The sequence below is a fragment of the Balaenoptera physalus genome (genome assembly GCF_965194825.1).
Source record: "Balaenoptera physalus genome assembly, chromosome: 12".
Classification (NCBI taxonomy): domain Eukaryota; kingdom Metazoa; phylum Chordata; class Mammalia; order Artiodactyla; family Balaenopteridae; genus Balaenoptera; species Balaenoptera physalus.
In genome coordinates this window covers 71,290,046-71,305,145 of record NC_138897.1, presented here as the reverse complement: position 1 = coordinate 71,305,145, position 15,100 = coordinate 71,290,046, and the positions used below count along the sequence as shown (strand labels likewise).

General features: G+C 51.4%; 1 protein-coding gene and 1 long non-coding RNA gene across 6 annotated transcripts in view; one reads left to right on the top strand and one right to left on the bottom strand.

Moving 5' to 3' along the window:
- The first annotated feature begins 2,616 nt into the window (after window positions 1-2,616).
- Window positions 2,617-15,100, top strand: part of UPB1 (beta-ureidopropionase 1) — a 29,293-nt gene continuing 16,809 nt past the window's right edge. For 2 of the 5 annotated variants that reach the window (XM_082416337.1, XM_082416338.1), the window contains exons 1-3: window positions 2,618-2,784; window positions 8,414-8,585; window positions 9,946-10,033. In XM_082416337.1, the coding sequence (XP_082272463.1) occupies window positions 2,681-2,784; window positions 8,414-8,585; window positions 9,946-10,033 (364 nt within the window). In that variant the 5' untranslated portion in view covers window positions 2,618-2,680. Of the gene's footprint in view, window positions 2,785-8,413; window positions 8,586-9,366; window positions 9,565-9,945; window positions 10,034-15,100 lie in introns of those variants that run through there. The other 3 variants (XM_082416339.1, XM_082416336.1, XM_082416340.1) reach the window with 3 other exon arrangements.
- LOC309639334 lies at window positions 5,027-8,407 on the bottom strand. The gene is made up of 2 exons (XR_014251605.1): window positions 8,322-8,407; window positions 5,027-7,242 (listed from the first exon to the last, which is right to left on the bottom strand). It is a non-coding gene; the product is annotated as an uncharacterized lncRNA (long non-coding RNA).

Sequence of the window (15,100 nt, the reverse complement as noted above, 5' to 3'; positions counted from 1 at the left end):
AAAATAATATTTCAAACACAAGAAAAGCATAACAAGACCCAGATTTTTAAAATATCATATGCTTCGAATCTTTTTTAAAAAGAAATATATATCAGCAGATGATCCCCATTCCTCTATTACATTCCCCTACCTCCTTCTCCAGAGGCAACCACCATACTGAGGTTGTGGTATATTCCATTCTTCCTGTTCATGTTGTATATAATTACCAAATTATTATATATCCATAAACCAAACCACGTTGCCACAGAAAGAGTTGGTCTTCAAAACAAGGAAGAGTCCCTCACTGTAGTGAGCTTGCATGCAGTTAAAACCTTTGGTTTGGCTGGATTTGCAAAAAGAAACTAGGACAGAGCTTAGTCTTTTTTACTGATTACCACAGAAGGATCTAATCAAGTGTCTTATTAGAGTGAAAATAAATTGGGTAAATATAAAAATTTTAACACAACTTGTTAAATCCTTCTCAAGTACGTGTTTCATATTTGTGAAACCCTGGTTTATAATGACCTAGTATGAATGACCTGTCACCAAACAATAAGATAGATTAAGCAATTTAACTATAATAAATAGTTTCTACTTCTGCTTCAAGGTCCAGCTCAAAATGTCACCACCTTAATGAATCTGTCCTCAATCCCTTCAGAATTAATTCCTTCAGCGGTCATTTATTGAGTGCCGAAGCCCTGAAGATACAAAAGTAGATCAGACCCAGTTCCTGCCCAGAGCTCAGAAATAATTACCCAATAGTGTTTGATAAATGCGCTAATAGAACTATCCATAAAGGGTTAGTGGAGTCTAACTTCTCTTGGAGCACCTGGAGAAAACTTTACAGAGGAGGTGATATCTAAGCTGCATCTTGGAGGATGAGTAGGAGTTCACAAAACAGAAGACAGAAGGTCATTCTAGGCAGGGAGAGACTGAATGAAAGGGAACAAAGGATGTTAAGATGTTAGTTTTAGAGGGACAACTAAGGATAGACATCAGAGGTAGGGAGTAAAGTTAGAAGACTGGCAGCAATTCAAGCAAAAGATGACATATTGCAGGCATGAGGTGGGAGAAGGAAGGATTTTAGCAAAAGTCAGGAGATAAATTTAGCAGAACTTGATTGCATGGGGGAAAAAAAGAACATGGAGGAGTTGGGGATGACTCCCAAAGTCTTGGAAAATGAGTGGGCAACAAGGCCATTAACTAAACTAGGAAATACCATACAGAAGACAAGAGCAGGGCAGAAGAAGGGGGGTTCAAATTCCCTCTGAGGCATTTTGAGTCGGCAATGAATCCTCTCCTTTGAGGCCTTAAACGATTTCCCCTTCTAAGCCAGAAATCACCCCTTCCTCTGAGCTCCACGGCACCTAGTATACTGTTTCCACACCGAATTATTTAAATCTGCAGTAATTACAAAGTTTGTCCCTACCTTAAATCACAGAGGAAAGGTACTAGGTCTTGCTGGTCTGTGCAATGCCCTTATCTCGGAGCCTTAGACACAGCAAGCCTTCAAAGTCTGCATTCTTGAAAGGCGGCTCCATCAGATACTGGAAACTGCCCGTGAACATGCATTAAATCAATGACCCAAACCTGTGCGTGAGAGGCTTCTGTAACGTCTCTAAAGCCTTGGGCCACACAGCACCTACTCTGAGCTCCCTGTGTGTTCATCTTATCTGATGTTTAAACAACCCCGCTCGGCAGCGGGATTCCGGTCCACAGAGAAGCAACAGAAGCCCCGCGTCTGGGGTGTCAAGGCCTGCAGGTGGCTGACCAGCCTGTCCCTGCCGGCGCCTGCCCCGTCGGGCCGGGTGGGCCAGGCTCGGGGGCTCCTTGGGTTCTGGGAGGGCCCACCCTGGCCTATGGGCAGCGGCCCCAACCCCCACCAGGGGGCCATGCAGACACCTAGCCCCCCACCGCCCGCCCCGCGCGGACCGCACCGCAGTCGGTGGTATCGGCCCCACGACGGCGTGAGGGTCCCTGGGTGGGGGCGCGCAGCCCGGCCCCCCAACTCTAGAAACCAGGCCCCGGAAGGCAGTGGTGAGGCCTCCGGCCCGGGGCTCAGCTCGTCCCGTACCTCCATCCGCGTCCCAGCTCGTCCCGTACCTCCGTCCGCGTCCCGGGCGCTGCGCCGGACCCTGAGGGCTTGACGGGAAGGCCCCGCAACGGTCTGTTCACCTCAGGCCCGCCGCAGCCCTGCAGGCCGCATCCTGGCCACTCTTGCCGCCTCTCCGCGTCCTCCGTCCCGACTCTCGGGGCGGGAACCTGAGGTGAGGAGAGCGAGAGACAAGCACGCGGCCGGGCACCTGAGCGAGGGCCTCCGAGGGCGGCTGGCGGACTGACTGACGGGCAGTCAGGCAGCCAGGCTGGCAGGAACCACAGCGCTGAGGCGCAGCACTCCCGCGTCCCTCGTGGAGGGGGCGTGGCCGGCGCGTGCCGAAGGAGGCGGGAAGGGCGAGGGGCGGTGCCACCCGCGACGTCCTGGGGCGCTGATTGGCTGCGAGCTGCTGATGTGCGAGGAGGGGGCGTGTCCCCACGTGAGCCCTCCGGGGCCGAGGGCGTGGGAGTAGAGGGGAGGGCGCGGGAGTAGAGGGGAGGGCGCGTGCGCGGCCCTGGCCGTCAGCAGCCGACCCGTCCTGCTACTCTTCCTGGGGGCAAAGGCCGTCAGGCAGTTTGAGTCTAAAGAAACGTGCGGACTTCAGCCATGGCCGGGGCTGGATTTGAGTCGCTGGAGCGGTGCTTGGAGAAGCATCTGCCACTCGCAGACCTGCAGGAGGTCAAACGCATTCTCTACGGCAAAGAGACCAGGTGTGGGGCCTAGACTGGGAAGGTGGGGGACCTTGGGGCCAGCGGGTGTGGGTCTGGGGGACCAGGCAGAGTGGTTCAGAATCTGAAGGGCTCTGCAAGGGCGGTGGTGAAGTACTGAATTGGCGAGCTGAGACCCTGGGAGGTCTAGATGTGACAGCTCTGGGAGCTCAGGGTTGCACAACCGAGAGTGAACTTTACAAGCCCAGAGGGAAAGGACGGTTTTTACTCTTTGTGCTTTCTCTGTGACCACCCAGCTCTCTTTCCCAGCTTCCAGTGACTAGCTTCTTCCCCAGAGCCAGGCCTGTCCTCTAGGCGTCTGTCTGGGTCATTACCTCCTGTCAGAGCCCCCAGCCCCTCCTTCCTGCAGTGACCCAGCCTCTGGCGGATCCTTGGAGGGAGAGGCCTCTGAAGCTGGTTGGCGAAGGAACTTTTCCCACTGGCAAGCCACAGGAGTCAGTTCCCATGCTCAGAGCAAATTTTTTTCACTCCCAGGCAGCTGTGTGCATCACTAGGACTTTCTGAGGGCAGTGCACTGCTGGACGCTGGGCATACAGAGCTGGAAGACACTTCCCCTTCCACTCTTGTTTCTCTTCAGTCCACTTTTCTCAAAGCAACCAGAAGATGTAAATCATATCCTGCTTAAAACTCTATCAGGGATTCCCACGGCCCTTAGAATGTAATGCAAACTCTGACCCCATGCAACTCCTGACTAAACGTCCTTCCACTTTCTTGCCCATTTGTGGGCTCCCACAATCCAGCCAGACTGCACACTCCCTGCCCTTGTGGCAGTGACCTTGAGGCAGGAACCTGATCAGCTCACCTGAAACTGGAGGGTGTTGATTGGATCAGAGATTCCCAGCCACCAGCTGATGTGGAGTTCCTGCAGGGAGGCCAGACCTCAGAGTCTCAGGTGTTTTCACAGCTAGTGGATGGTAAAGGTAGAACAGCTGCCTTTCGGGGTGGGCATGGTACAGAACTTTGTCCAAAAGGGCTCTTTGTACCCAAAGAGGGGTGCCTGGGACTGGATGACCTTCAAGGCCCCTCCAGTGTGCTCATGCTGGATTACTGCTTCCCACTGCACGTGTAAAGGCTCGTCCCGGGGGAAGCCTCTTAGAATTGAGGCTCCTAAAGAAGGTGTCCTGAAGCAGGGGGTGTCTCAGGGTGTTTAAGGGTGAGGTGGGCATGTTCCACTGGGAAAAGACAGAGCTCGTGGGTGTCAGGGAGAGTCTTAGGAAAATAGAAATAAGTTTCCCACATAGGGGACTGGCTGGGATCCATTCTAGAGCTCAGAGTAAGGACTGCCTTGTAAAAGGGACTTTGTGTGCACATTTGGATCGCTCCAGGGTGGGGAGGGATTGGAATGGGAGGTAAAATGGGAACCAGATTCCATTAATCAGTGACCACCAGGCCTCTTCCTGGGGCTTCGCTCACAATAACTGAGTAAGTGGTTCCCCTTTTCCATTCTTTCTCCTTTTCGCTTTTCTTGGTTCTGTTCCACCCAGAACTGAGCCCTTCCAAGCTTCACCTCTAGGGTATAAACCTTTGTACTTGTGATTGAGTGGGATTTGGCTATGAACAGGCTGCAAAGTGAAGATAGAAAATTAGTCATTTAGGGACTTCCCTGGTGGCGCAGTGGTTAAGAATCCATCTGCCAATGCACGGGACACAGGTTCAAGCCCTGGTCCGGGAAGATCCCACATGCCGCAGAGGAACTAAGCCCGTGTGCCACAACTACTGAGCCTGCGCTCTAGAGCCCACGAGCCACAACTACTGAGCCCACGTGCCTAGAGCCAGTGCTCCGCAACAAGAGAAGCCACCACAATGAGAAGCCCGTGCACTACAACGAAGACCAGCCCCCACTCACAGCAACTAGAGAAGGCCCATGCGCAGCAACAGACCCAATGCAGCCACAAATAAATAAATAAATAAATTTATTAAAAAGAAAAGAAAAGAAAATTAGTCATTTAAAACTTCTTCTGTTCACTTCTCGTGGCCTGACTCGGGCATGGCTGCCTCTATGAATGCCTGGTGGACCTGAATCCTCAGTCCCTCCCCTGGACTCCCCCTTTGCTCCACACAAGACCAGCTTCCCACCCCAATACTTGCCACGCCCAACACAAAGATGATGCTTAGTAAATGTTTGCTAAGTGAATGAGCTAAATGGGCCTTTGCCTGTGCCAGACAGATGAAATCCCCAGAGAACATCAACTCTCAGTTTTAAGACAGCCAGAACCACGAAACATTTATTCATTCAACAAACATTTATTGTTTATTTTTGTCTTGGGCACTGGAGGTACAAGGATGAGTTAGCCACGGTTCCTACTCTTGAGGGACTTTCTGTCTTTTGATGGTTGTCCTACATCATGGTTCTGAAGACCAGAAGTACAAAATCAAAGTGTTGGCAGGAATACAGTCTTCCAAAGGTTCTGGGGGAGAATCCTTCCATGCCTTATCTAGTTTCTGTGGCTTCTGGCGTTCCTTGGCTTGTGGCAGCATCACTCCAATCTCTGCTTCTGTCTTCACTTGGTCTTCTTTTCTCCCTGTGTCTCTCCTCTGGGCGTTTCTTAACCCATCACTGGATTTAGGGCTCACCCGGGTAATACAGGATGATCTTATCTTGAGATCCTTAATTACATCCACAAAGACTCTTTTTCCAAATAAGGTCCCATTCACAGGTTCTGAGCATTAGGACGTTGGACATATCTTTTGGGGGGGGCCACAGGTCAGCCCACTACAGAGACTCTGCAGAGGTGGGCATCAGGGTGGGGGGAGGCTGGGTTTGGGATTGTCCTAGAGATGGGCATTCCAGGTGGAGGAGTGGGGGCAGAGTAGGAATCTGGGGGTCCCAGTGTTAAAGGGGCAGAGGAGGTGGAGATTTTGTGGGAGACTCCAGAGGTAAGGATGCGGGGGGGACCCTAGGCCCAGTATCAAGGATGCTGATCGGGACAGGGACAGAGTGTCAGGTGGCTCAAGGAGGTCTGGAAGGATAGGGTCAGCAGGGATTCCACTGGCTTTAGCAACCAGTAGGCTGGTGGTTCCAGAACAAGAGAGGCCTGTGTAGAGCACACTTCCCTTCTTTCTTTTTTTTCCTGTTTTTTTAATGGGAGAGACTCAAACAGCTGTCATGGTGAATGTGGCAGGTCTGCAGGAGACAGGGAGAGATGTCCAAAGTGGGTATATCGTTAAGTGAAAAAGGCATGAAGGGACTTCCCTGGTGGTACAGTGGTTAAGACTCCGTGCTTTCAATGCAGTGGGGCACAGATTCGATCCCTGGTCAGGGACCTAAGATCCCACATGCCGCTTGGCGTGGCCAAAAAAACAATAAAAGCATGTAAATGGAAGAGCAGAACATACAGAAGGACAACTTTGTATGTGTAACACACACGCATATCGAAAAATATTGGAAAGACACATAAGACATTGTTAAGGGGGTTGTCTCTAGGTTCTGAGATGGAGGGGAACTCATTTTACATTTTCCACTGTTTGATTTTTTTCCCCCCATGAGCATGTGTTTCTTTTGTAACAAAGCTCTGGTTTAATTATTTAAAACACTGATGGTAAAGAGCCATTAGAGGGGAAAGAGAAGTTCCAGAAGCGAGAGCTTGCCAAGGAAGCTGGGGCTGGGCTCCCTTGGGCAAGGTCTGCCTTGACCTCGCTGGAAAGGGGGGTTCCCGGGGGAAAGGCCAGGGGATGTGTGGAGCCAGGACAGGAAGTGATGGGCTTTCCTCCTTGAAGTTTTAGGTGAGGCCACCAGGGTGGGGGCCTTAGTATCAGGATGAGGGGCAGAGGGGCAAGAGCCAACTATGGGGACCAAGGGAGGGTTGGGGGCAGCACAGAGCCCCCTTTGTGAGGTTGTGGCCCATTTGCTGGTCTCCACCATGGCTGGTCGGTGCCACACCACATCCTTGAGCCAAGCCTTTGGTGGACACAGCACATGGTTAGAGAATGGGGCTCGAGGGCCAGTTGGGTTCTCCAGGATGAAGCAGGCAGGATTGGGTGAAGGAATGCCAGGATAACTGGAGGGCGGGGAAACCTTCAGGTAGTGGCCAGACAGTGGGGGGTGCTGGGGAAATGTAGAGCCCAGAAGGCAGTGGAGGCCTGGCCTGCATGGCCTAGGGGACGCGTGTCTGCAGGGAGCTGGGGACAGGGATGGGCATGGAGGCAGGGAGGCTGAGCATCATGGAATGACGGGGCTGAGTGTTGAAGGTAGAAACGTGGGGAGAGCAGACAGCTGCGGTCAGTGGGTGGGGAGAGTTAGCCAGAGGATGAAGGACCCCTTCCAGGTGATGGTTACAGCTGGGCTTGCAAACCTGAGGCGAGCTTTTCCACTTGATGTCTTCCTGGTTGATGGTGCAGGCTGAGGACGGCCTACCAGGACCACTCCCAAGGGCAGCCGGCCCCCAGGCCCTCCTTCTTGTCCTGGCCACCATGGTGACTTGTCCGGGGGAGTGGGGGCGTCTGCCATCAGGTGGGGGACTGTCTCTGAGGCAGTCATGGCAACAGGAGGCGCAGTGTGGGCACTGCTGCTATTTCTAACCTGCTGAAGCGCACGGAACCCTGACTAGTTGAAAAGCAGGCTGATTGTCAGGGGCGGAACCCAACTCTGAGCTGTCAGGGCCATCACGGGGAAACTGCCTGGCAGGGGGCGGTGGCAGGGGGCTCAGGCTGACAGGGCTGTGATTTTGAAAGAAATGTCTTTAAGAAAGTGGTTTAAAGTAGGAGAGAAATATTGTTAGATAATGGTTGTCAGGTTATTTTTTGATGCATTCTCTGGGTATTTCATAACCACCATGCCCCTAGATGGTAAGGCCTTCCTGGCTGGGGGCCCTGTCCCATGCCCCTGCGGGTTTCACCCCTGGGCCAGGCACAAAACAGACCATGTGGCCCATGGTCACTTTGGTGGGAGGTTTTATAAATAATCCACTTGCCTGTGTTAATAAATCACAAACAGGCATGAGCCCTTCAGCCTTTGGTCTGGACATCTGGGCCCCGCCATGCTCACCCAGCATCGGGCAAGGAGCTGCCCTCTCCCCTGGTGGGAAGCAGGACAGGATGGGGTGGGGGGGTCACCAAAGACTTGTAATCCTTAGTGGCAAATGGCCACGGGACCCTCCGTCTTGCTGTCGTCCTGGCCTCTCTTCCTAGCCGGCTCCCAGCCTCCTTCTCAACAGCTCCTTTGTCTCATCACAGCCTGCCACAGCCCACAGGCTCAGCACGGCCCTCTGACTCTAGTCCACAGACATTTTTGGGAATCTCTTCCCTCTCTCCTGTGCTGCCTGCTGAGACCTCAATTCCTGGCACCACCCCCCACCCCCCGATTTCAGCAGCTCCAGCATCAACCTCGTGACTAGTTTCCCTGCTGCCCCCTCCCCACTGCCCTCCTCCACCCAGCCTGACCATGCCGCTCCGCTCCCGGCTCCAGTCTCCCCAGGGAAGCCCGTTCTCCACCCACCAGGCCCAATTCTCCAGCCCCGCCCCAGCTTCCCACGCGTGGCCGCGGCCCTGGCCGGCTCCTGGGCCTTCTTGCCGGGACGCACCCACCTCTTCTCTGCCTGAGGAGTGACTCTGGAGGGTCATTAAATGCAGCAGACCTCAGGCAGATCATGTCCCCTCTTTCCTGCCTGTTTAGGAAGCTCGACCTGCCCAGCAGGGCTTTTGAAGCCGCCTCCAAAGGGGACTTTGAGCTGCAGGGCTATGCCTTTCAGGCTGTGGCGGAGCAGCAGAGGAGGCCCCGGACCGTGCGCATGGGGCTCGTTCAGAACAGAACCCCCCTCCCCGCGGACACCCCTGTGGTGAAACAGGTTTGGCCTCTTTTGACTGTAAATACATAAACGGGCAGCGGGCTGCTCTGTGTTTTGAACTCGATCTTGTCCCCGGATGGTTGCCCAGCGGCTCTGCCCTGGCCCCCCCTTCCTTCCAGCCGTGTCACTTGCTTTTCTTTCTCTTCTGGCTCCTACCCTTTCTCTGCCTTCCTCTCACTCCTCACTATTCTGTCCACCTTCCTTTCCACTTCCTCTCCTGTGATCGAGCTGAAGTTCCGTTTACCAGTTGGGAGGGTGCCCCTGTGGCTCACGCGCTCTCCGTGGAACTGCCTCTCGGGCTCCTGCCGGCACACGCCAGTCAGGACCCATCTGTCCACCGTGTGTCCCTCTGCCTGGATCCTAAGATCCCCAGACATCGGTCAGATTGTGAATATGTCTCCTCAGCCCAGGTTGTCAGGTCATCGGGGGGCAGGGATGCTGTCATCACCACCCCCCAGAGCCTAGAAGCACGCTTGGCACCCAGCAGTCATCCACGGGGCCCCGTGCACGCAGTCCCTCGAGGGAGACCAAGCGTCCATCAGGAAGCGTTTGTGGTCTCTGGGTTTTCAGCCTGGTTCCTCTGGTCTGTCTTTGAACAAACACTTCTGAATGTCTCCTGGGAGCCAGACGTCATGCTGAGCACAGAGAACTTGAGGACACTGCTCCCAAGGAGCTCGTGGGGTCATGGGAGTGACAGTGGAGGAATGTGACAGCACAATGGGAACAGCGCCACCATAGGGACACACGCAGGCCGGGGAGAATACAGGTACCCCGATTCTCGGACCCTTGCTGGGAGAGCTACCCCTCTGTGGGCAACACGTCTTGTGGATAACACATCCAGGGAATTTTGGGTGGGGAAAGGGAGCACATTCTGGCAGAGGGCACAGCTGGGAAAGGCGAGTCATTGGAAGACACGATACACATGGGAGAACAGAAGTGGCAGGACAAGGCATCCCCGAAGCTGTGGATGCAGGACGTCGTAAGTGGACTGGGTCCTGGGGGGTAGGGGGCGAGGGAGCAGTTAACCCAGGGGATGGTTGTGGTGTGTGGTGGGCCCACTGAGTGTGGCCCCTCTCGCAGTAAGCGCTCACATCCTCACGTCCTCCGCTTAGCAACCCCACGAGGTGGGCGGCGTTCTCCCCATTCTCCAGTCAAGGACACCGAGGCTTAGCGAGGCAGCATTGAGTGTGTGGGGGACCCCAGAGCCTCTGCACCGCCACCTTTGACTGTAGACTTGGACCCAAGGACAGTCCAACATACCAGAACCTCCCACCCTCCTCCTCGTCTTGCAGCCGGCCACGTGGTGGTTGAGTTCTAAAGATGGTCTCAACCAACTAATCCTCGCTGTTTAAATTGCCAGGTCACTGCCCTGCACAGACGCATCGAGGCCATCGTAGAGGTGGCTGCCATGTGTGGAGTCAACATCATCTGTTTCCAGGAAGCATGGAGTAAGTCTCTCTCGGGGTGCTTTCTCTGCTGCCTTCAGTGCTGTCTTATCTCCACGTCGCCAAGAGTGTCTGCTGCTTGATTTCTTAAAATCTCCTTTCTTTTCTCATCCATAGAAAGGTTCTTTGTCAACAACACCAGCAACCCCAGAACCCCAGCTTTCCTCCTTCTCACTTGCCTCAGTCTCTCATCTGAGCCTCGGCCTTCCTTCCAAACTTGAATCCGTTTACTCCTTCCTCTCACCTCCTTACCTCTGCCCTGATCCAAGGCATGTCAGCGTCTCCTCAGCTTCTGTAATCACCTCCAGCTGGTCTCCTCCACTCTGGCCCCTTCTAACTGGCTGCCCACACCTTCTAGGAAAGAGCTGTATGAAAACTCTGCACTGCATCATCTGTTCCTCCCCATCTCTGCCGGGCTCTGCCCTGACCTTCTGATACTTTACTCCGCTCCCCTGAGGCCACTGCGCCCGCTGTTCCCTCCACCCAGAGCCAGAGCTGGAGCTGGAGCATTCCTCTCCCCTGGCCTGTAACGCTGCTCGACCTTCGGATCTCAGCTCAGAGCCTGCCTCCCCGTGTAAAGTTGCATCCCTATTAAATACTCCTGCTACCTTGTACCTCTTTATTTTATTTTTATTTTTTTGTCATAGTTATACACATTCATGGTTTAGAGTCAAATGGGTCTACAAGGTCTGTTACCAAAAATAGCTATCCTTTTCCCCAGAGGCAGCTACTTCTTCTCTGAGCTGGTTCTTTTGGAATTTACCTTTGCTTGTGTTGCTGCTTCCTAATTTTTCAGTTTTGCATCATTTATTGACTTCCCATGATGGAAGGAGACAGTGTAGTCCTTTGCCCTCTCCTGCCCCCTCTACGCACATGTACCCTTCCTGGTCTGTCCCCAGTCCATTTGCTACCAGGATTCAAAGGAAATCGCTTTGATTTCTTTCCCTGAATAGCTTTCTGTTTTCCCTGGAGTTTGCTTTGTTTTCTACATGCTTACCACAAAGTCTACCCCAAACTTTCTGCTGGTTTCCTAAATCCCCCTAAGAGGTTTAGACATATGAGGTAGTTTATCGGTTTCATCTCCTCACAGAAATCTGTCCCAGAGCCTTCTGGCTGCTCTGTTCTGAATTGGTTTCCCCCTCTCTGCCATCCCAGGACTCCCTTCACCATCATCCGGGGGGGTGGGGTCCCTCTGCCTTGCTCTTGTGTTTCTCCTATCTCACAGCTTCCTCTTTCTTGCTTTTCCCCCTCATTTTGGTTGAGTAGACTGTTTGAGACCTTGCACATCTGAAAATATTGCTGGATAGTTTGGTTGGGTATAGAATTCTGGGTTAGAAAAAATTTTCCTTCAGAAGTTTGAACACTTTGCTCCGTGTCTTCTGGCTTTGGGTGTTGTTGACTAGTCTAAGACTATTTTGATTTATGCCCCATTGTATGTGGCCTGTTTTTCTATAGAAGGTTGTAGGATCTCTTCTTCTCCAGTACTTTGAAATTTCATAATGATGTGCCATGGAGTGTATCTATTTTAATCCATCCTTCTAGATACTTCAGTGAGTTCTAACAGTCTAGAAACTTGAGTCTTTCAGATCTAGGAGATGTTCTTAGATTGTTTCATTCGTGATTTTCTCCCCTTTTTTCTCTCCTCTTGTTTTGATACTCCTTGCTGTTAGGATGTTGGAACTCTGGACTGGATCCCTCATTTTCTTTTGTATTTGTGCCTATTTTTCATCTCTTTGTCTTTTTGTTCAATTTTCTGGTAGATTTTATCTAATTTGTCATTCAGCCTTCTAGTTAGTGTTTTGTTTTTGCTGTCATATTTTGAATTTATGAGAGTTCTTTTGGGCTGAAATTTTCTATTTTATCACATCCTGTTCTCGTTTTATAGTTACAATATCTTCTCTTATCTCTAAGGATATTAAGTAATATTTTTTTTTCTCCCTGCATGGTTCCTAGTTACTCCAAGTTGGTCTCCCCGCTGCTGCCCTGATTACTTATATTTTAAGAATTGGGGATTAAAAAACTGATTGCAAGCTCTGAGTTTGTGGGAGGGGCTCCTCCACTGAGTTTCATTATAGGATGACCGGGTTTAGCTGTTTGTTAGGAAATCGCCTATGGTAGTATCTTTGGGTCATTCTTTTCAGGCTGGTCAGATTCCCCAGAGAAAATTCATCTAATCTCCTGCCAAGAGGAAAGGACAGGAGTCCAGTATGCTTATGTTTAGTTAATCCCTTTGTTTTTATCACTCTACTCACCTTTGTCCTGGGTTCCCCAAGGCCAGAGATCCTCTGTTTAACTGTCTCTAGAGAGTGAGCCTCTAGCTGGGGTGGGAGAGGCTCAATCCAGCCTCTTGGAGTGGAGAAGGGATCTAACTTCTTAAGTAGACTTTTGACCAATCCTACTTATTTGTCGCCCCTCCCTGCATCCCCACCTTCAGAGCTGCATGGTGCCTCTGGCTCCTGAGCTTTCAAGGGGTCTGTGATGGAGAGTGGGGTGCTTCCTGGCTTCCTCCACTGCGGGGGGGACTCAGTGTTCTCAGATTCACTAAGATATCTTCCGCCTCCCTCGGCTCTCCAGCCTCCCATGTTTTGTTGTTTTTGTCCCTGGCTCGTGCCTCATCCCTGTGGGTTTATACCTGTACACAAAAAACCCTTTACTCTCATTTGGTGGGGTTTCAGGAAAGAGCAAAGGAGTGCGTCCCATCTGCCACCTGTACCCAGAAGTTCATCACGTTCTTCACATTTCTCGTTATACGTGTACTCTTGTGTGATGCTTTTGATTTGTCTGCCTCTTCCATTAGACTGTAAGCTCCATGTGATCAGTGCCTTGGTGGTGTTTACTTTTCCCACCCCAATCCCCACCTCTACTTTTTTTTAAAATTTATTTATTTATTTTTGGCTGTGTTGGGTCTTCGTTTCTGTGCGAGGGCTTTCTCCAGTTGTGGCAAGCGGGGGCCACTCTTCATCGCGGTGCGCGGGCCTCTCACTATCGCGGCCTCTCTTGTTGCAGAGCACAGGCTCCAGACGCGCAGGCTCAGTAGTTGTGGCCCACGGGCCTAGTTGCTCCGCGGCATGTGGGATTTTCCCAGACCAGGGCTCGAACCCGTGTCCCCTGCATTAGCAGGCAGACTCTCAACCACTGCACCACCAGGGAAGCCCTCTATTTTTTTAACATTAAAAAAATTTAATTGTAAAATATGCATACTATTACTATTGGTAAGTGTACAATTCAGCAACATTAAATACATTTGCAAAATTATGTAACTGTCATTACCATCTATACCCAAACCTTTTCATCATCTCCAGCCAAAACTCTGTACTCCCCTTCCTCTTCCACCCCTGATAACCTCTATTCTACTTTGTGTCTCTATGAATTTGACTACTCTAGGGGCCTCATGTAAGTGGAATCCTACAGTATTTGGCCTTTTGTGTCTGGCGTATTTCACTGAGCATCATGGTTTCAAGGTCCGTCTGTGTAGTTGCATGTGTCAGAGTGTCCTTCCTTTTTATGGCTGCATAATATTCCATTGTTTGGATGGACCACATTCTGTTTATTCTTTCCCCTACCCAGATTTTATCTTTAGTGACTTGAATAATCCAGATTTTATCTTTAGTGACTTGAATAATCCTTGGTACATGACAGACACTAAAAAATATTTATTGGATGGTTTAACCAACTTCTCTTTCTTGGATCTGGAAAACCCCTGCACATCCATCAAGGCCTAGCACGGGCACCCCCTCCTTTGGGGGGACCCTGGGGACTCCCCTACACAGGTTCCCTTTCAGCTCCCGTCTTGGCTGGCAGCTCCTGAGGGCAGGGCCCGGTGCAAGTCTGAGCCTGCCTCGTGGAGTGTTGGTTCAGTGAATGTGGAACCCCCTTCCCCTCTAATTTGGAAACTGTAGTTGGAACTTCACAACCGACCTCCCCCAACCTCCCTTCCACATGCTTCTTTTGAAAGTTTGTTTACGTTACAGCAGTTGTGAAAACAGGAAAAGAAGCCATTAAAATGGAAATGGAGAAATTTGGAGAGCTTAGCAAGCTGAAATGAAATCGGAAAGGGAGGTTTTATTCTCTTGGGGCATTTGAGTCTCTCCTAATGCTCTGAAAGCTGAGAGTGAACAACGGTCATTAAGGATTGTTCTTTGTTATCAACAGCTTTCTTGTTGGCTTCCTTAAAATAGCTCATCCATCTTCACCGATGGCGCCTGGGGAGTCTTGATCCTGGTGCCAAGGCCCCCTGGGCTGGTGCTGGCAGAGCCTGCTGCCCACTTAGCTGCCTCCATGGGCTACCGCCCTGGCGGCTGAGATGGTGGTGATGCCATCATAGCACCAGGCTTCCAGGGACTGGAAGGAATCTGGAGGCTGGTGCTTCTCTTCTCTGTGAAATGAGGAGTCACACCAACTTCGCAGGGGTATTGGGGACATGCTGCCTATCACCAGGCCTGGCACCGTGCTGGGCACATGGCCCGTGTTTGGAAAAGGTTGGTTGCAATTATTACCTCCAAACAGGCCACACAACCCATGCAGCAACCAGGTGGTCCTCGCCAGCCACATCACACAGCTTCCTACAAACCTTCCCTGCACTTTGAGTTTCAGAGTGACCGGAACAGTAGCAAGCATCTGGAAACATCCGTTAGGCTAATCCTCCTAAAAGAAATGGACTTGGGTTATTGGGAGGAGGAAGATCTAAAGAGTACAGTCGTCCGTCGGTATCTGTAGAGATTGTTTCCAGGACCCCCAACCCTGCAGAGACCAAAATCCAGGGATGCTCAAGTCCTTTATATAAAATAGTGTAGTATTTGCATGTTACTTACGCACATCCTCCCATATACTTTAAATCTTTAAATCATCTGGAGGTTACTTGTAATACCTAATACAGTGTAAATGCCAAGTAAATAGTTGCCCGTGTGTGGCAAATTCAAGTTCTGCTTTTCGGAACTTTGTGGAATTTTTTTTCAAATATTTTCCGCCTGCTGTTGGGGGAACCCGCAGATGCAGAGGGCCAACTGTATGCGGGATTGGTCCAAACAAGGAATTCAGTACTCCAAATCAAGAAGAAAAAGACAAACAGCT